Below are 20414 nucleotides of genomic sequence, written 5' to 3'. Positions count from 1 at the left end.
TTCTTTGATGTTACACAGTGCAACTTTCCCTGATTTCAAGATGTTAAAACAACATGAGAGGGGTCAAATATGAACATACTTACAGTAAGATTTAATTATACAATAGTGACTGTTGTTCTTGTGCCAGTTTATGTTCATTTCCATGGAAAGACAAGAAGATGTGGGTGGTTTTTAAAACAATAAAGAAAAGGTTTCATGGATAGATCATTGGCTGACTTCCAGCTTTTTTCGCCAAGTGCTTATCATCTTATGCCAAGTGATTATGGGAGATAAAAGTCTTGAAGACGGATGTGCATATGAGATTTCAGTTAAATATAGTCCTGTTTAATTCATCCAGCCTGCTATTGTACATCTACTATAACTTTTATTTACTTGTCCATTCACTGTCCTTAGTGCCACACCTTAATCTCACCAGCCCAGTCGCAGGTGGCCGCAGTTGCAGGGAGGACAGGATGCTGGGACACACCCAGGCAGGGGTGGTTGTGCGCGTGGAGGGTGTGCAGCGAACGAGCGTTGTGGTAATCATAGAAGTGAGCGGAGCCGGTGGAGCTTCCTGAGGCGAGGATAGTTCCATCCAGAGAGAACTCGCACTGCACGGCGTATCCCTCCACCTAGAAACGAGGATGCACGCGTTAGTCAAGATGCATTCACTTTCCACCGAGAGCCATGTTCACGTTAGCATAATAAGATGTCAGCATAATGTGTGATCCAGCTGATTGCAGACTTGGGTGACTTAAATGTTAGAAAAAGCACACGCGTGATCGAAAAGTTGCTGATTCAATCGGTGAGGAGGAAAAGAGCAGTGCTTGCCTCTGCCTTATTATTACCAACAGGGTGCCCTTGAGAAAGGCACTTAAACCCCCCACACTGCTCCAGGTGAGTGGTTGCGACTGAGCGCCTTCCAGGTATCGATGTGTGACTGGATGTTCCAGGAAAAATGCATTAATGTTCGGGGATTTTACTGTGGTTTAGAGCTGGGCCGTATGACAGTAGAAATGTTCTCACTTTCTAGAGAAGGAGCCTCTCTGGTTGTATCAGATTTGTGTAATTGAATTCACTCAATTACAGTAACAGACGTTTTAATGTGGGTATTTAATCTGTTAACTGTTTCTCAATTAAATTTCCAGGAAATATAATATATCACAAATTGGAATATATTGAGAGGGTAATATAAATACATAATTAAGACAACATAATAACATAATTAAGACAACATAATAACATAATTAAAATGAGCAAATTGACTAATTAAATCCTGAGTAAATAAATGTATAAAATATATCCTCCTTTACTGTGTATACTATGTATAAAGTTGTGACTGTATTATAATAAAAGTGTTTCAAAGGTGAAATTTTATGCCAAAAAAAACTTCAACTTTGGAAGTTAACCACTTGATTCATCTAACTCAGAATGCCAAGGACTCATATTAGCTTAAGAAATTGGTATTTTTGGCATTGATAATCAAGTATAAAATAACGAATGTGTGATACACTGACTGCTTGCCAACACTTGTACTCTGTTAGAAGTGTTTGCTTCGAAGTTGTATAAATAATAAAGAAAACATGAGAAAGATTCAGAAATGCGATGTCTTTTCTGGGATGTCCTGTTCTGTGTTCTGTTTTGTAGATTTGAAATGTCTTTTGCACCTCAATGAAACCAACAATGGTAAAACAAAAACAAAACAAAACAAGAAACAATAAAGCGGATTCCAGTTCAGTATGATTTCAGTAATACCTGACAGCCATCTTCTGTTTGTGTCCCTCAGTATTGTATTATACTGAGTGCGTTTGTTTTGGGGGAAGGTGCTGTAGAAGAAACACTGCAGGCTACGGATCTACTGTACATGTCAGCTGTGTGTTGTATAGCTTACAATGAGTGTTTCATCTGTGTGTGTGTGTACATGTTTAGTCTCCTCCCTTTGCAGTTTTGTGTGAATTCGCTGAACTTGTTTGTGTGTGTGTACATTCTGTATTGATCAGGTCTGCGTAACCACCTCCCACCCCAACTCAACCCACCCTCGAGGCCACAGTTGTTACTGACCTTGTGTCCTTCGTATCGCCGCCTCTTGTTCATCCTATAGGGCTGCTGGGAGGAGAACACTGCCACGTAGTTCCCATTGGTCTGGGCGACAAATGACTCCTCCAGGGGGTGTAGAGCGAGGCTTGGGCATGTGTAGCGCTCCTGGTAGCCGAATGAGCGAAGGGGAAAAATCCACACGGGACATTGATTCATAATTTGACCTTTTTTTGTTTTTAACCATGAGCTGCTATTTTGAAAATGTTCAGCAGGTGGATAAAGTAACAAACGCTTCATAATATAATACAATCAATCTGTTGAAGGCATTTCCGAGCTCACAGTTTTTGCCGTTGTATTGGATTGGATTAGTCCATCCTTTCTTACATATTAAGAGTAGGATGAAGAATTTACAAGACTCCTGAGACCTCAATGTGCAGAAACACTGATTCAGGTGTGAGAATTTATTCAATACCAAAAAAAAGGCACAAAGGTTATTAAAATCACATTTTTTAAAAAAGATATAGTGCACACTTCCTCCAGCACCTTGTAACTGTCAAAATATGCCAGTTCCACATGCCTCATTACCAGCTTGTTTCAGCTTCCCAAGGAGTGTAACCTTAAATGGGAAATGTGATTAGCCAGTTAAAATTCAAACTGCTTTTAAGCCTTTTTGCTGGGTGCCAATCAGTGCTGTATTTATTCAGAGGCTATTCTTTCCCCCCCTTATTAGCGTTTAGGTTTTCGTACTTGGTAGATCTGGTTGGAGACCTTGGCGGTGGTCTCGTAGTCCCATGCCACGAGGGTGCGGTCCGCAGAGTCTCTGCTCACGCAGTCGGAGCTTGTTATGAAGTTCACACCACCTCTTAGAAACAGGATGTCCAAGGTCTGCTGGATCCCTGCTTTGTACGCCTTAACCACCTGCAAACACACACACACACACAACATACAAACAATTCATAGTAAAAACATGAGAAATGCTCTTCGGTCACTGTGTGTTACTTTCATAACACTTTTCTAGTTCACTAGAGTGGCACTTAGCTCAGCAGAGTCATTAACAGGAAAGAAGGGAACATCTGGACCTCTGTCCTTAAGGCGGACTGACAAGATAACTACTACAGTTTGTCAGTCACTGGGCTGTGCCTGATGACCACAATGCATCCAACACTGAACACTGACTGTTGCTAGAACATACATGTATTGTGAATCTGTTATATTAAAGGTAAAGCAGCATCTGTATTATATTATACATCATATTATACAATGTATTGGAAGGTTTGGCTTTATATTTATTGATATTTAATGCAGTAACATGACACACGACATAGATGTGGTGGGTTGTCTGTGTACCTGTTGTGAATTATAAACTACTGGTATCAATGTTGGCCTGGTAAAAGATCTCAAAGCTGCTGCCCGTTTTTTTGTCAGTATTTCAATAATTCAGTCTCATTAATCGGGCCAAAACAATGTTAGTCAAGAAAAAACTTTCCAGGTTTTAATCTATCCTGACAGTATACAACCCAGCACCAGCACGTGATTGAAACTCAGTTGCAACAATTAGTCGAATAATCAATTAGTCATATCATATCATATCATATCATATCATATCATATCATATCATATCATATCATATCATATCATATCATATCATATCATATCATATCAACATATCGATTATGAAAAAAAAGTAAATTTTAAGGAGAAAAGGCCAACATTCTCTGGATCCAGCTTCTCATGGATAAGAATATAATTTGACACTTTTCTTTGTCATATATTAAGGAAAACTAAATCTCTCTTTTTGGTTCCTGGACTGATTATTAAATAAAACAAGCAATTTAAATAATAAAAATCTCTACCTCCTGACATTTAACAGTCTAAACGATTGAGTAATTAAGAACAAAATCAGCACACTATCGAAATTAAATCAACCGAATGTGCTAATGTTCTTGCCCATCAGTGATGACAGGTTAATAACTTAAATATAACCTAATAAGAAAACAAACAAAAAAAGAATATTGTTGGCATATGGACTTCATAAAACTTCTTAAATCTTTAAACCAGTTTAGGCTAAACGCCAGTCAGTCGTGATCTGGGCTACGGTTGACTGAACGTATTTCTCATTTGAAGAGAACATCCGTTTATTCACACTTTTCTTTTTAGTTCTGTTCACAGGGTGTTTGATCAGATTAGGTTTAATTTTCTGAACAGCTTGCAGCTACGCTGCACGATTTAACCTTTAACCCCTAACTGCAACTTTAACTGCTCTCCCTCTGCTTTGCTAGAGTTTTAACAGAACATGGTAGAAAATCTAATGCATGCAGGTTAACCTCATGACTCAGTTTGGAAAGACTTTAGGCTAATGGGTTTATGTGCCTGTGGGTCTCAGCCCTTTTATCTAGTGGGGTTTCACCCTGGAGCAGGAAACACACAGCCCAGAGCTAAGATTGACAGGTTAGCCAGGATGCTACAGTATTAACAACCCATTCGCTGAGGACTGGCCTACGCTCACTCTGCAACTGAAATTGACACCTACTGGCAGGAGCAATCCCTGTTGCTTTACATGTAAAACCCTGCAGGGAAACAAGTCGGTACGCCGTGGGGGAAAGAAATTACGTGTGAACACTCACACACTGAGGAAGTGAATAGGATTATCATATAAAACAGTCCATTAAGCTTAATAGCAATATTAGGTTGCAGCTTCACAGGAAAGATTTATGAGTCCCGGATGAAATTAAAATTTGCTTTGAATAATTAGTGAGATAATCTGCAGTGTTACTTCTATGTATGCAGCATTATTATCCTTTTAGTGAAATATAGCATGGGCCATTGTGCACAGCCAAATGTTGACTATCTTGTTTCAACTAGTGAATAACTGTAGGAGAGAGGTGTGGACGAGGAGCATGTGTTCGAAGCCTTCGAGCCTTAGATTTATAAAAAGGTCAAACAAGAGTCTGTGAACCAAAGTCAATAAAAATGATAAATCTACTCTAAGGAGGTTAATAAGTTTGACCTTGCAGCTGCGAGAGTCCCAGGCCTTGACCACTGAACTGTAGCCTCCACACAGGAATACCTCTGGGTTGCTGGGATGCAGGACCACACACATCACCTTGAACTGGTTGTCCAATTTCACCACCTGCTGCCCTATAAAGAGGAAGAGGAAATAAAAAAGAGGGAGAGAGAGAGAGAGAGAGAGAAGAGAATAAGATCAATGCTTCCTCCTGAAATTATAAATCTTTACGTCTTTTGTCAGTAGTGAACTCAAGCAGATAGCTTTTTGAGGAAAGTGTCAAATATTTATGTGACACTTTGTGATGAACTGATTTTCTTTGAGGTTTGCACTAATAGTCGGACAAAATAAAACATTCCAACTTGGACTCTTGGACTGTGGGATTCATGTTATCTAACGTTTTACAAACAAAACAGATCTGCAGTTGCAGCCCTGGTATCAACAAGTTTAAGTTCAGCATAAAAATGTCTGAGAAATATTAACAAAACATTTTTTTTTTAATCGTAATAAATAAATAAAAATGATCAAAAAGTTTATTTGCTTTACTGCATGGCTTCCATACTATCATGTTTAAATATACATTTCATTGTTCATACATCGATATCAGATATATAATTCACAGGAAACAGAACAATTAAAGGAGTTCAGCAAGGAAACTGCAGAGGACAACTTATGTTTATACTCACTGACCAGATGCTTCACATTACTATATATAGCAGTATAAGTGTATGTATATATTGTCATTTCATAATCTTCTTGATCGATGAAACAATACATTGTCCACTAGGTGATGTTTGATGTTTGATGAACTGTGTATATGTGAGTGCATGCAGTGTTTGCACCCGAGTATATTGCCTACTCAGCTCTAAGGAACACGTTTCCAGCTCAACTCTGACCCCTGGCTGGTTTCTGTCCTCTTCTGGGCTGTAACATTTCCCCCGAGACGCCAAGCAATCACCTCATGGCTGTTTAATCTCTGCCCAGAGAGTATCACTCCTTCAGCTCACATCCGTCTAAACAGACCAATAAACTCGCAGATGTATGTGTTCTCCTACACATTCAAACTGAATAAAAAGGTTCAGACTATTAAACTAATGACAAACTACTGCGGTTTGTGCTGCATGAAAAGCTTGATTAGATATTTTGTCTTTCTCCACCGTCAAGGCTAAAATAAACACAACATAAATTTCAACCATATTTCCTCTTAGATGCAAATGCTGCCGAAACCTCTCTTTGGTTTATTAATTGAGCACAGTGCAAGGATCCAATCCTCCTTGCGAATCGCCCATTAGATTCCTGTGCAGTAAAGATTGCGTGTAATTAAATTGTGCCGTCGCCTTTGCTTACAAACAGTGATTCAAAAACGAGCTCACTGATAAAAAGACACAGTAAATCTTGCAGTAAAGTTGTTGCCAAGGATCCCAGCTCAGCCCAGTGCACCCTCTCAAATTCACGAAGGAATGATGTGTGAGGAGGGATGAGAAGCTTCCTGTGAAGATCTCTGGTCAGACGTGCAATGTAAGCTTTACAGACAACTTCCATCAGATTCCGATCACGTCCTTCTGTCACTTAAAAAGGAAAAGGCTTCACATAGTCTCACACAGGACTATAAACAGTTTTCTTGTGATGAAATGAATCTTGGATTTTTAATCACTTGATGCCCCAGAAAAGTGCAACAACTGAAGTGTCTATCTTAAGAATTCTGAATGATTGAAGATGACGGGACTGACCAGAAAGAGATTGCACAGCCTTTGCGGGTAGGCTTCAGTGCATTTGCAAGAGCGTGGCTGGGATATTTCCAGACAGCACAGCAGCGCATGATATGTATCAGTCTCTAAAAAGCAAACCTGATTCAACCATCAGTCAGGACAAAATGATAATCCCAGCTAGGAGACAAGAGTATGAAACACTGTTTTGGCTAGAGGCGGCTCTATCTAAATCAATTAAAAACTGTCATACTCAAAAACAAAACAAAAACACTGAGGGGCTTAAATATAATTAAGCCTGACAGGGTGCGACCAAAAATTAGTTTCCTGGGAAAACGATGAAGAAGGCTACACGAGGAACCGAGCCAGACAATGAGCCAGCAGCTCAAGTCAAAAGGCTATGCAAAGTAGAACACCTCAGGGTTCAACGGCTTCTCATTAATTCATCGAACATAAAAGACCCAATCCAAAACAGTCTTTGGCAGTTAGCACACAAGAAAAAAGCACTTCATTACACACTTCTTTCAGTTCCTACCGAGTCTTTGTAGAAGGGTGAATGAGTCACAGCTAATAAACTGCAGCAAAAATGGACCTTCTTTCACGTAGGGGTGGGCTAGCAAGCGCCCAAATTTCGATTGCATTGATCCAAAGTTTTAAAAAGGCATTGCCGTCGGGCTCACGCTTTCCTGCTTAATTGGCTTACCCATAGCGATACAGAAAAGATCCGTCATTGAGATTTAAAACTCATGTTTGGCAAGACGATGCAAAATCAACATTCCCTTTATAATAAATAGGGCCTCGTCATGTTTTAATTAAGCAAGATTAATTAGCCTGCTTGAGAGGGGAGATAAGGAAAGGCTGCAGTGATCTGTCCCTTCCTCCTAGACGGTTTACTTTGTAGTCCTGAAAGAAACTGTGGTCGTGCTGTGGAGCTGACACTCAGTGGATGACTACAGTGCTGAGGACATTAAGGATGATTGGGATGGCGGGGGTGAGCCCCTTAGAGCAGAGGGAAGCTGGGATGAAATGGATATTCTCCCTCATTACTGGATCCACCGAAGTAGGGTGCTGTCACTGCAACATAAGCACTGGTGAGAAGCACATTACTTGGTGCTAACAAGCTGTATCTAAAATATAGTTTAAAAATATATTTTATAGTTTATATTTATAATTAGTTTGATGTTTTAATGATAGTTCGCATGAAGAAAGTGCTTTGAAAGCTTAATATTACTGAACTTATTTAACTCATTTATCAAGTGTTTTACATGCTTCCTTCGACACAGTAAGGCTGCTGTTTGCAAGGTAGACAATGAAGCTTCAAAGCTGAAATCCAAAGGAAACACAGTGAGGAAGCGTCAAGGCCTCAGTATCTGAAGAGATCACATAATTCCACAGCGTGCAAGCACAAACACTGACTAACCTCCTATGCAAAGTAAAGTCTAGCTACGTTTAGGAGGTGCTTATGCATTGTAATAGCAAATTTACCTTGATCGTTGAGGCTTGGATCTGTTTCAATGATCTTGAAGAGTACAGGGTCTGCACACTCCAAGTCAGCACAAATAGGCTATAGTTATCACTTTTGTTTCCCATCATGGGCTGCTAACATAACAAATTACACTTCATAAACTGCAGATATTCACTTGGGCATAAAGCATAATTCCTGAAGGGGGCAGGGAGATGGGACGCTCGAAAAGTAAAAATAATTCAAGCAGCTCCAAAACGCCAAATGCTCAGGCTTCTGGAATCACACCATGCTCCATGCTGGATGTTTATAAATCAAATCATCACACTTAATAGAAATCAACCAATGTCTTTTACTGCTGTTAATGAATATTATTATTAAGTGTGTGCCAAAGAAAGTTTTGTTTTTTCTGTCACATAACATGTAAGACCCATGTTAACCTAGCAGGTAAGCTTTCAAAGTACAGTAGGTCAAAATGCAGATATGCTTGCCAGTGGCATATGGAGGTGTGTGTGTGTGGGTGTGTGTGTGTTGTACGCATTGTCTCCTGGTGTGCAGGTACCTCCCTGAACATGTAAAGCAGGTGTTAACAAGGCAGAATAGAAAATATGAAAGAAAATACATTGATTGCACAAAAAAAAACATTAAAAACTAACAGCTAATGTTATTGGAACATTTATAAGAAACTGGTATTAAAACTCTTGGATCATTCTCATAAATGCTAAACTAGGTTATGATTATATAAAGTGACAGATGTAGGTTTTGGAGATAAAATTCCCTAAAGACTGGTGTTTTCCAGTTTGATTTTTTTTTTTTTTTTTCTGCAAGTTAAAATGAAATTTGGTTGCAATCACAATTAAACATGTGAAAATAACATTATTTGTATTTGTTTGTTTTACAAATGATGTACCTAAAGTAGCAACAGCAATCGCATGTCCCACTATTGTGCTAGAAGCCTGTAAATGCTAAAAAAATCCAGTACAAATACAGGGTATGAACACTTTCTCCACATGGACTGCATGGTTAGCTCAGAGATACACTGATGTGTTACATTTTAAAAACAAACAATTTTCTGTGGGATGATCCCCCAGTCTCAAACCCCCAATGTGACTCATTATTTTGCTCTTGCACTACTGGCACAGAAAATTGCCCGTAGGTGTGACTTTGAACATGAATGATTGTCTGTCTCTACCCATCAGCCCTGTGACTGACTGGCGACCTGTCCAGGGAGTACCCCTCCTCTCACACAATGTCAGCTGGGATCGGTTCCAGCCGCCCACCACCTTCTAAAAGATAAGCAAGTGTATGTGAAGGATGGACGGATGAACTACTGGCACATGGAGCTCATTCTCTAAAAACTGTGAAACTCCATCTTGCATTTTAACTATTGTTGAAGCCTTCAGATACATTCATCAAATATGATTCTGCAAAGCCAAAGTGAGGTGAAAGGGCAACGCGCAGCCCACTCCCACTGTCTTTGTGTATTATTGGTTCATGGAAAGCAAGGACGAGTGCCATTCTACCGGTGCCCGAGGGAACCTGTACAGAGAACTCAAGCCCTGCATGCACAAACTGACACTTCAACCTGTGGCAGCCTGTGGGTAGGTGGGCAGATTTTCCTCTGCCAGCCTCCACCAATCAGCTTTACCAAGGACACAACAGCTGCCACTTCACACTAATGCCCTCCAGATGAAATTCATTTATTCCACTCCCCAACTCCTGCTCTCTCTGTTTCTTTTTTCTCTGAATTTATTCTGCCTCTTTTGATTTCTTTCTCTCTTTGCATTCGTCCTCCCCCCTCCTTCTCGTTCTGCATTATGCCTCTTAACCTGCTCTCCCTATATCTCCCTCCTTCTACTGTTGCTATTCAGCCGTGACAGCCTGTCTGTGGCCAACTGGGAGTTGGATATAAGATTGTACAAATTAAATTGGACACAGAAACAACTGCAAAGATGGCCACGGAAAATGGGCACACACATCATTGTGTATGCATAGGTGCATGCATCTCTCTGTAAACACACCGATGGGTGCAGCATTTGGTTAGGTTATGCTGTGGTGAAATATAGGGTCAAGTGGTTCCACAAGACTTTTCCCTGATCATTAAAAGGGCCTGCACACATCTCCAAACAGAGCTCAATTGAACAGAATAAGCCCAGCTGTCTTCCTTGTTAAAGCTGAGAGGCTCTGCATTACTGTGAAGAGCATAAAGATCACATTCATCCTGATTACAGCTTGACGTGGTAAACACTCAGCTCGCTCAGTATCCCATCACTCTCCGTAGATCAAATGTTAATGCGAATGTACGGGAGGTTTCTCAGTTTTTCAAGTATCACTGCCATAATATATGCCAAACCCTTGGTGAAGCCCTGTTATGAGTCATGTGTGTCAGACATATAAAGAGCTTACCCAGTTGCTAACTATGAGGCAAATTAAGTATGCAGCTTGGCCTCTATATCCTTTTCACTGCTTGAATACTGGATGATTGGTTTTAAAGTGTCAGTGCAGAGGTGTAAGCTGTAATTGCACCACAACTGTGCAGAAACCGGGCAGGAATTCCCAACTCCCATATTAATATGCAACTAAATTAAATTTTCTTCATTTCGCGCTGCCATATGAATGCTTGCTTATTGCTCTGCAGTGCCGGCACACATCTGCAGCCCCTTTTCATCCTCGGAAACAATATGGTTTATTCAATTCTCGTACAAATAAATAATAATAGTGGAAAAGAAAAATCAAATAAGAATAATAAAATACCATTAAAAAATAGAAAGAGCGTTGCAGGATTGATGTGTGAGGGTTCTTCGGATGTCTGACATTACTTCAAAGCTGTTTGCAGTTTGAACCTACTTGGACATCTCGAAGCGCTGAGCGAGCCACTGGTGGCTACCAAAGTATAGGACCAAAATAAACGTTTGTTTGTTTATGTTTGTGGTTTGTGACGTTCCGGTGTAAGGTCATGGTGGCTGCTCCTGTGGTAATGTATCCATTATTGATCCCCTTCCTGGAGCTGCCTGTGTGTTTAATGGGCTGGCCAAGCTATTATCCGTAGGCTTTATTGGCAGTATTGACAGACATGCTGAGAGGGGAAGTGCAAACGGCAGCAAGTCATCACAGCCATGTGTTGACCCAAGAGATGTAGTTGCCACAGGGGCCTCGAAATAATGTCCAGAGTATGTTGGACCTCTCTGAAGTCTTTGCCTACATATATGAACACTGGAACATTAAATGTTGAATGGACATGACGGATAGCAGAGGCTCTGTTCAATTGAAGCAGAAAACTGAGCTGAAACATATTTTTTATTTCAGCTGTGGAGAAATTCATGAATTGTCTCAGATAAAGCAAACGAACTGCTGAACAAGCAGTCTCCCTGTTGTACATCGGCTGTATGACTTGTTCTCATCTTTTCTACCCTGCTTGTTAAATGTTCGCTCGCCAGAAAGTTAAGCATTTCGGACCAATTTATTGATGTCTTGTAAATGTCACTTTGAGAACGGTTTGTATGATCACACAAAAGGGTCGGCAAACACAATGAGCCAGCGTATTGTATTCTTTATTGTGCTGTACATATATGTGTGTAAGTGTGTGTGAGATAAAGATAGATAAGAGATATTTATGCATAGAAGGACAGAGAGCAAGAGAATGGTGTCCCATTTTCAGCACCATCTCCACTGAAGCGAACGTTTGTCCCCCATAGAACTTAATTTAGAGGATCGACCTCCTCCCTAAATGAGAGTATAGTGTCACTACAGGTTTTTAGGTCTAAATAGAGAACAATGAAATGGAAAATGTCGCCATTTAAAAAAGGTTCTGGAGCCCAGTGGATTTTGGGAACAGGCTTTTTTTTTTTTTTCCTAATTCAATTTTAGGAAAAGAAAGCATTTCTCGGCTGCACTCGGTCCTTGGAATGGGATAGTTGGATGGTTATGATGTATTTGCTCTAAAAATGCTGATTTCAGGGTTGCACCTGAAATGGGTCACAACTACAGAGAGAGAGAGAGAGAGAGAGAGAGAGAGAGAGAGAGAGAGAGAGAGAGAGAGAGAGAGAGAGAGAGAGAGAGAGAGAGAGAGAGAGAGAGAGAGAGAGAGAGAGAGAGAGAGAGAGAGATTTTCTTCTATTTCTTCTAAATGAAAAAAACTATGTGTTTTTTTTATACGTTTTTTATTTTATTTTATTCAAGTAGTCCAAATTTAGGTTTTATTAATAAGCATTAACTGGTAACACAGTATAGAAGTATTGTTGTTATGGTTACCCGCAGGTTATTATACTGTATTTTAAGGTATCATACTGTGCAATCTTAACGAACACCTGCCAGCCAAAATTCTGCAACCATGGCATAAAAAAGTATCTAGATGCATTACATGGCAATAAATAAATGTCTTTATTGAAAAATATCAACCTGAAATGGGTCACGACTACAGAGAGAGAGAGAGAGAGAGAGAGAGAGAGACAGAGAGAGAGAGAGAGAGACAGAGAGAGAGAGACAGAGAGAGAGAGACAGAGAGAGAGAGAGAGAGCGGCTTTGCAATTGGCTTTAGTTATAACAGGTTTTGGGGACCGAGGCACTGCACACATAAATTACTAGACTAACTTTTGAGTTAGAAAAAAAAATGGCCAAGAAGTTTTGTTTTCCCACAACGCCAGCAATGTGCTCGGAGAAAAATGTTTTTTAAAAAGCTGAATTCTAATTAAGCAAATGTGCGGCTGCTTGACTTCCTCAAAACTTTAAGGTTATTCAAGTTTATTGTTCTTCTTACCTGAGTGTTTTGTTATGTGACATCGTGTTCAACAGACCTGCAGAAAGAAATGTTGCTGCTCACCTGTCTCCACGTCTGTGATCACAGCAGAGTTATCAAACGAGCCGGTGAGAAGGTGTCGCCCACAGGGGGTCCAACAGGCATCGCGCACGGCTCCCGAATGGCAGGTGTAAACCCTCAGGCATCGCCCGCTCTCTGCTCCATCCCACACCTGACAGACACGGCCACATCACATCAAGCGGAACTCATAACACACGCAGACTGCGGCATTGACATTTTGACCGTGCTCAAACAGTTGTGGGAGATGGTTTTCATAGCTCTACTGTGTGAAATACACAACTTCCATTTCAAATGATTGATGAGTTTAAACATTAAAATCCAAAAACACAAGGTTATATCAGTTATTTGTGCTCAGTCTTTGTAGGTTCCTTTGACTCCTCGCATCACTGACAAACAAAGAATAGTTGCTGTAGGTGTGCTAACAGGCTAAAAGTCTAAGGCTGACCTGGGCATCCTTTACACCTCAAACACCAGGTGAAATAACATGAGAGAAAGAAGCAGTGGGGGGGAATAAAAAGGAGACATAAGACAGCACTGACACACTGTGTTTCAAACAAGAGGAAAGGACCGGCGTGCTATGGAGGAGTTTTCAAGGCAGTTTACTGAGAATCAAGGCTAGGTTTGGCGCCCACTACTCCGCAACTGAAAAGAGGAAACAAAGTGAAATCTTTCTGCCATGCCTATGCAGATGATGAATGTAATGTTTCCTCTGGCCCTGAAAATCTTTCCTGAGTGAATGAGAATTGGTGAATGCAGTCTATCTCTTTTTCAAAGCGGTGAAAGATATAATCTAAGCCTCATCTAAATTCAATTGTTATGAAACAAAATGAAATTACTCAGCAAAGCGCCGGTGGATATATTGGCACAATATGTATACAAATCAGGCTTATTTGCTGGATTTAGGAGCAAAAGCAACCTTTATAATTAATTAATCAACCTAATTACCTTTGAGTGTGCCTATAAATCAATTCTCCGGGGGGTCTAATGGCTTTAATGGTTTCACATAGTCAGAGGTTTGCCTGATTATAGACCGAGCAGAAGTGAAAAGCACCCCGCTGTTAGTCATGACAGCCATGGCTGCGTTATGTACAAGCTTGCTGGTTTAAATGTGCTATCACGGTGCAAATAAAGTACAAAAAGAGGTCTAAAAAAGCAGACAGTTAATTAGGAATTAGGTGTTAATCTGCCAGCTTGTTCTACTGTTGAATTTGTCTTTGGCTTGAGCTGTGGGTTTTACTTTGCCCTGTGCTTCAAAAGGATCACTTGGCACCCAGGATGGTCAATACTGTGACATGTTTTTTTATCAGAGGTCCTGTTGATGAAGAGTGTGATTTTCTCGCAGACGTGTCAAAAGAGAAATGCCTCTCCCTGAAGCCCAGCCTGGAATGCAGTGGGTAGTCTGGTCTGGTTCTCGCTGAGGTGAAGTATATTACACTAATGATGAAGTATTTTTTGCTTCACCGGCAATGACAGGGCCACAGAGGAACTTTGAAGATCTGTGGGGCGCTGCAGATCCCTCTCTGCCTCCCTCTCTCTCACTCTTTGTGTTTCATTATTAAAGATGATTTCTCCATACAGCATAGGAAACACATTGAGAAATTCTGTACCGCGACTCCCACAGGAGACAGGCGGGTGGGGAGGGGGAGAGCGATGGATGAGGGGAGAGTGACATATCAATTCAGCGGGCAGTACTTTAACAAACAGAATGCCAGAGATGCCTCCGGGGCGAGAAGAAAGCACAGAGAGGGACAGAGAATCACACTTTTAATTGCAAAAAAAAAAGCTAAATATTGTAGCGAAGCATCTATTAAGAATATTTCCATTCATTGTACAACAGGATGTGCCACTTCCCTGTATGAGCTTAGGCTTAGGGAAACACTGCCATCTCAAGGCAACACGGAAATCTGTTGAACAGGAACTGATGATATCATCTAAAGTCACAAGATACTCAACTCAACACTTTTACATAACAAGTCTGACAACGTGACAAGTTGTTTAAGCCCCGTCTCTGATGCAAGACGGTGTCACTTGATATTCACCATAACAACACCATTCAGTGCACACACCGCTGCAGTAACGTGAGACTTCGGCATGGGTGAAAATGAGCGATTGTTTATCCGCATCCTTTAATTTCACTGACCACTTAACAGACACGCAGAGCGGATCCTTGCAGATGACTCATTGGGGTAATCTGCTCCCTAAATGACTCTCGGTAATTAAAACTAAATTGGTATTCGTGTTATCAGCTAAAAACCACTGCCTTACACCTGCCGTAGCCATGGTGACAACAGCTACAAAACAGGCTGGAATAATAATAGTCTGAGTCTCTGCCTCTGAGAAACTGACAGACAGGATGGAGGAGGAGAAGGCGGAAGCCTGGAGGGTGCTGGCGAGGAAACATAAGCACAGAGTGGTAAGTGTTGATGGAGTGTGTCCCCTCTACGTCTTCACACTGAGAACAGAACAGGATAGCTGTGGACAGAGTGCAAGAGTGCTGAGAGACATAATCGATGTAGCTGTACGGTGTATCAATAAGGAAGCGATAATGTATGACAAGCTGACACAAGAAAACAAACAAAGGTGTGGAGTGGCATTCTGACATGTGTGCCCGTAATTTCATAAACGAGGACACCCAGAAGTTTACTATTATACTAAGACCATAGCGCTTATCAAATAACAAAGTTATAGACTGTCTGACGTGCAACAAAGGGTGGAAATCAAACTGTAGATGCTGCAGTTAGGTCAGATGCTCCTTAACCAAGCGGCTAGCAGAGCTGCAGAGCCCCGTGCAACTATTCAGATAACTGATAATCAAGTCAGGATCCCTTTCAAGCCAAACTGTTTAACAGTTAACTGTGACTATTTGATCAAAACAAACAATAAGATACTTTGGAATATAATAAATTGTAATGAACATTTTGATTTTCTTTCTATAAATATTTGACAACAAATGTAAGTTGTGGCCCTTCAAAGTTTGTATTTAATTTAATTCAAGTAGTCCAAATTTAGGTTTTATCAATTAGAGTTACCTGGTAACACAGTTTGGAAGAACTGTTACTATGGTTACCTGCAGTTTATTACACTGTATTTTGAGGTATCATACTGTGCAAAATTGCATTTTCTGCAACCACGGCATAAAAAAGTATCTAGATGCATTACATGGCCAATATATTGCAATATTGAAATAACTGCTTGTGGCTGTGAATATGAGCACATCTTACTCTCTGTCACAGATTAAACACACTAAAAGGTACAAGTAGGTTTTTCATTCATTCCTTTTTACATGACTGCTTATTCTTAACAGTGTTGCAGGGGGCTGGAGCCGATCCCAGCTGACATTGGGCGAGAGGCAGGGTACAGTTCAACACAGGGCTGACACATAGAGACAAACACGCATTCACCCTCACATTCACGTCTGGGGGCAATTTAGAGTCACCAATTAATCTATTAAACCTGAATGTCTTGGACTGTGAGAGGAAGCTGGAGAACCCGGTGAGAGCCAACATAGACATGGGGATAACATGCAAACTCTATTACAGAATTAAGTCTTCATATCACCTCATAATCCTGCAATTCTGGTCTAAAATCGAGTCTGATATCAGTTCCAACATCTTAAATTAGCTAAAAAAAATTATTATTTAAAAATCTCTGGTGCATTTGATCAATCCCCCACTGAAACTGAGTGAAATGTCTCACCAAACATGCACAGATGAGTAAGAGTATTTCATATGCTTTTTTTATCTACTGGTTTAACACTCTGAGATAGAGAAGAAGAGAAACCCTCGCATACAAACAGCCAAGTCTCCTCCTCTCCCCGTCTCGACCATCTGCTCTAAACCGCCCGTTCCAGGTGCCAAAGGAGGTGGCTGCCATACTGCTGCACTTGTATGGTTATGCAAATTGGCTCATGCATATTTAAATTAATTATTTAGAGTTCCTCTTAGGATATTGGTGGCGTACCCGGTTTTGTGCTGGGATAGAAATATTAAGTCACCGGCAGACACCTGCGTGACTTGACCTTTATGGTAGGGAAATGAGGGATTGTTTTCCTGGTGTGAAATACAAAAAAAGGAAGATGGGGTAGGGGGAGTCAGAAAAAGAGAAAGAGAGAGAGAAAGAGAGAGAGAGATAGGAAGTCCCTTGGGTCGTGACACACATTCAGCTGACAGTGACAGATACGATTCTAAAGAAAGTGTTTTGTGGTACATTTATAAATTGATGCAGCAGGGCCACAGTCTATGGGGCAGATATTATCGCATTGCCTTTAACGCTGTGCCAATTACATTAAATGTCAGCTGAGTGATCATCCCCCTTAGACCTCCCTGATGCGCTTGGCACCTGCCTGAAACTATACTGATAAATGGATTATTGTGCCAGGCAAAAAAAAAAAAACACCATTTCAAAACACCGTGTATTTGGAGCAGTCAGACTGAGAAAGGAGGACACATTTTATCACATGGAATAAACATCAGAATTATGATTAAAACATGCATTTTGAAAAAATTAAATACAATACAACAGATTGAAAGCAATGCACAACAGAAACACTTTTCACATTTCATAGCCTCTGGAAGTCAGCAGATTTATTGAATCATACCTTGAAAGTCTTGTCCATGGACGCAGACAGCAGCAGATGACTGAGATGAGGCACGGGACACCATTGCACTGTGTTGACCGGACCCTGGTGGCCTCCCAGACTCATCAGAAGCCTCCTTGGTATCCCTGCGGCACCGGGCTTGTGCGCAAGATACGGCTTTACTCTCGGTGACACTTCTGACAGAATTTGGCTCGCCCTGGTCTGATTCCCTGGGACTTGTTCTGCTGAGTACTTTGGGTCCGCAGTCTCTACTGAAGTAGCAAGTCTCTGTCTCTTGGGGATGTACGGTCTGACAACAGACGGGACGGAGTGATGCCTTTTTTCTGGTTTTAACCCATCGCTGAAGCTTGCCTTGTGAGGAAGAGTCTGCGGTGCTGAGATTTTTCCCTGAGTTGCATGTGAACTCAGTGGATCTGTGGTGTATCTAAATTGTTTCTCTTGTGCTCTAACATCACTGTAATATTTTCTTTCCCAATCAAAACAGCTGTGCAGCTGTGAGTGCAGCTGTGGTGCAGAACTGCTACTTCCATGATGTCCCAACACTGACCCAGGGTCAGGTGTGAAGCTGTGAGTGCTTAGTGTTACCTCTGAGGAATTACACACTCTGACCTCTTGGTTTTGTTCACAAAATCCAGTTTGGACAGCAGCTGGCGGTCCCTCCTTGGTTTGCTCAAGAGATTCATCCTCTGACTCTGAATCCTCGTAGGCCACTAATGAAGACATCTCAACATGATGACACTCTGTTGGAAAATAAAGGGAAAACAACAACAACACCACGTGAGATGTCAGTGCAGGTAATCAATTAGAGGCCCGGTGGTGACATCTAGTGGCTGCTTTGCCACAATTCCATTATTTTTCATATGAAATAACAGGTGCAGGTTTATCAATTCAAAATACTCTGTAGTCAAGACTAAGTTTTTGGTCAACTTATGTAGGTGCAAACGTTTGTGAACCCTGAGCTGCATTGGTCAAAACAAGCGGTTAAGTAGAATCAGGTGGAACAAATCGGTAGTCCTACATTAACCACTGAAATGGACCAATAATATCAGAGATGTTTAGGGATGAAATTGTGCATCACTGATTGAAACAGAGATGAAACCAGGTCACTTTAGTCTTAACCGGGTGAACAGGTCACTGTTTGACAAGGTGACAGGTCAATCATGCAGGAAGGAAGTGAGATTTCAGAGAGAACCTCAGGAAGAGGGCAGTGACAGCACATTTGTCTGGGGGTAACTATGAAGTCATCTACAAAGAAAATTGAGCTTCATCGTTCCAACGTGAGGCAGATCATCTACAAATGGAGAGCCTAGAAGTGGACAAGAACATTGGTAATGGCAAATATCCTCCAAAGTCGACGTGAGAGACTGATGAGTCACTACAGAAACCGTTTAGTTGAGGTTAGGAGTTATAATATCTGAAGGGGTTCACATACTTCCCATCCATGAAATCTGATTTTTCTTAAATAAAGAACGACAATATAACCATTTCTTTAGTTTGTATTGTGAATTGGGGTATAAATTAAAAAGGTCCAGCATGTAAGATTATTTTCAGAATAAGGCAGACATGGAATATAATATTCATAATTATGTTTTCATGCATGTATAACCACCTTAAAATAAGAATCTTTTTGTTTTTTTGTTACTTTAAAATTACTTTTTAAATTTTATAGCTACAGTGAGAGCGGGTCCTTTTTCCTGGAGGCCGCCAAACTGAAACACAGAGTTTTCATTGAGCAGGTTGATCCGTTGCTGCGTTACGTTAACGCGTCCACTATATCGGATGTGGCAGATCTGCCCTGTAAATTAATAAAAGGAAATAAAAAAATTCATAAAGCGCCTTTCTATAAAGTGCTTTGCCTCTTATACACCCATTCACACACACACTAATATATCTGGGAAACAAGCAGGCACCAAAAACAACATATGTAACTTTTAAAGTGATGATTATAAATGTTTACTCCTCATGTTTAGGATATAAGTAAGCACCAAACCAATGTATGTATTTTTTGAGTTTCTCTTAAGTGTTTACAGCTACTAATGTGTGTAACACTGTTACTGTGATGATAAATATTGGAATATTTATATTTAACATTTAATCTGTGTCTATAATAACCAGATCATGAAATGTACTAATACTAATAACTGATTTTGATTAATAGTTTTATATTCACATTGATGAACATAAATATATGTCTATGCCAGACAGGGCCCTTAAAGTGTTTATTTCTCCTTTTACACTAGGGTGATGTGAGATTGCAATACAGCAATTAGATGTAACTAAAGTCTACACACTGGATCTTTAACATTAAATCAGGTTATTTTAGTAAGGTTCACAAACTTTTGAGCAGCACTGTAACCAACGTTAGGTTAAATAGTCTTGTTAAGTCAACACATAGTCACAACAGAGAGCTCATAGCTGGCTTAATTACTACGTTTGGACAGAGCAAAGTCACTGTTAACCAATAATCATGTTGTCTGTGAACGTTATCTGACTTATAAACGTAATTTAGAGACAACGTGAGCACGAAGTTTGCGTCTAACCGCCGTCACTATAGCAAAACTAGCCACCGGTTAACATTACTGGTTTGCATTTCTGAATTTAAAGCCTCATTTGGTCCATAAATACAAGCTTAACCTGACAGCAAACTGTTGTAGCTACCTGGTCACCTGGTTAAACCGTCAAATAATCTTCTTGTGCGTTCAACGGTCACAAACAAAAACAAAACAGTCCAAAATCCCGCAAAGTCCAATGGCGTTAATGCAGAGTTTCAAAATAAAAGCAATGTCTCTATTTGTCAACTCATGTCAGGACCT

General features: G+C 40.5%; 1 protein-coding gene across 2 annotated transcripts; it reads right to left on the bottom strand.

The window, feature by feature from the left end:
* Positions 1-72: 72 nt before the first annotated feature.
* wdr25 (WD repeat domain 25) lies at positions 73-20390 on the bottom strand. 2 transcript variants are annotated; one of them, XM_010756983.3, is made up of 7 exons: positions 20260-20390; positions 17602-18341; positions 13008-13155; positions 5024-5154; positions 2764-2934; positions 2041-2181; positions 73-611 (listed from the first exon to the last, which is right to left on the bottom strand). In XM_010756983.3, the coding sequence occupies exons 2-7, from the start codon at positions 18322-18324 to the stop codon at positions 390-392; spliced, it is 1536 nt and encodes a 511-aa protein (XP_010755285.2). In that variant the 5' UTR covers positions 18325-18341; positions 20260-20390; the 3' UTR covers positions 73-389. The 2 variants fall into 2 exon arrangements, with proteins under 2 accessions (XP_010755285.2, XP_027130557.1); XM_027274756.1 differs by having other exon boundaries at positions 20236-20362.
* Between the last annotated feature and the right edge of the window lie 24 nt (positions 20391-20414).

The sequence above is a fragment of the Larimichthys crocea genome, chromosome XXIV, assembly GCF_000972845.2.
Source record: "Larimichthys crocea isolate SSNF chromosome XXIV, L_crocea_2.0, whole genome shotgun sequence".
Lineage (NCBI taxonomy): Eukaryota > Metazoa > Chordata > Actinopteri > Sciaenidae > Larimichthys > Larimichthys crocea.
Note: the sequence above shows the minus strand (reverse complement) of the source record. Positions and strands in the feature narration are given on the sequence as shown.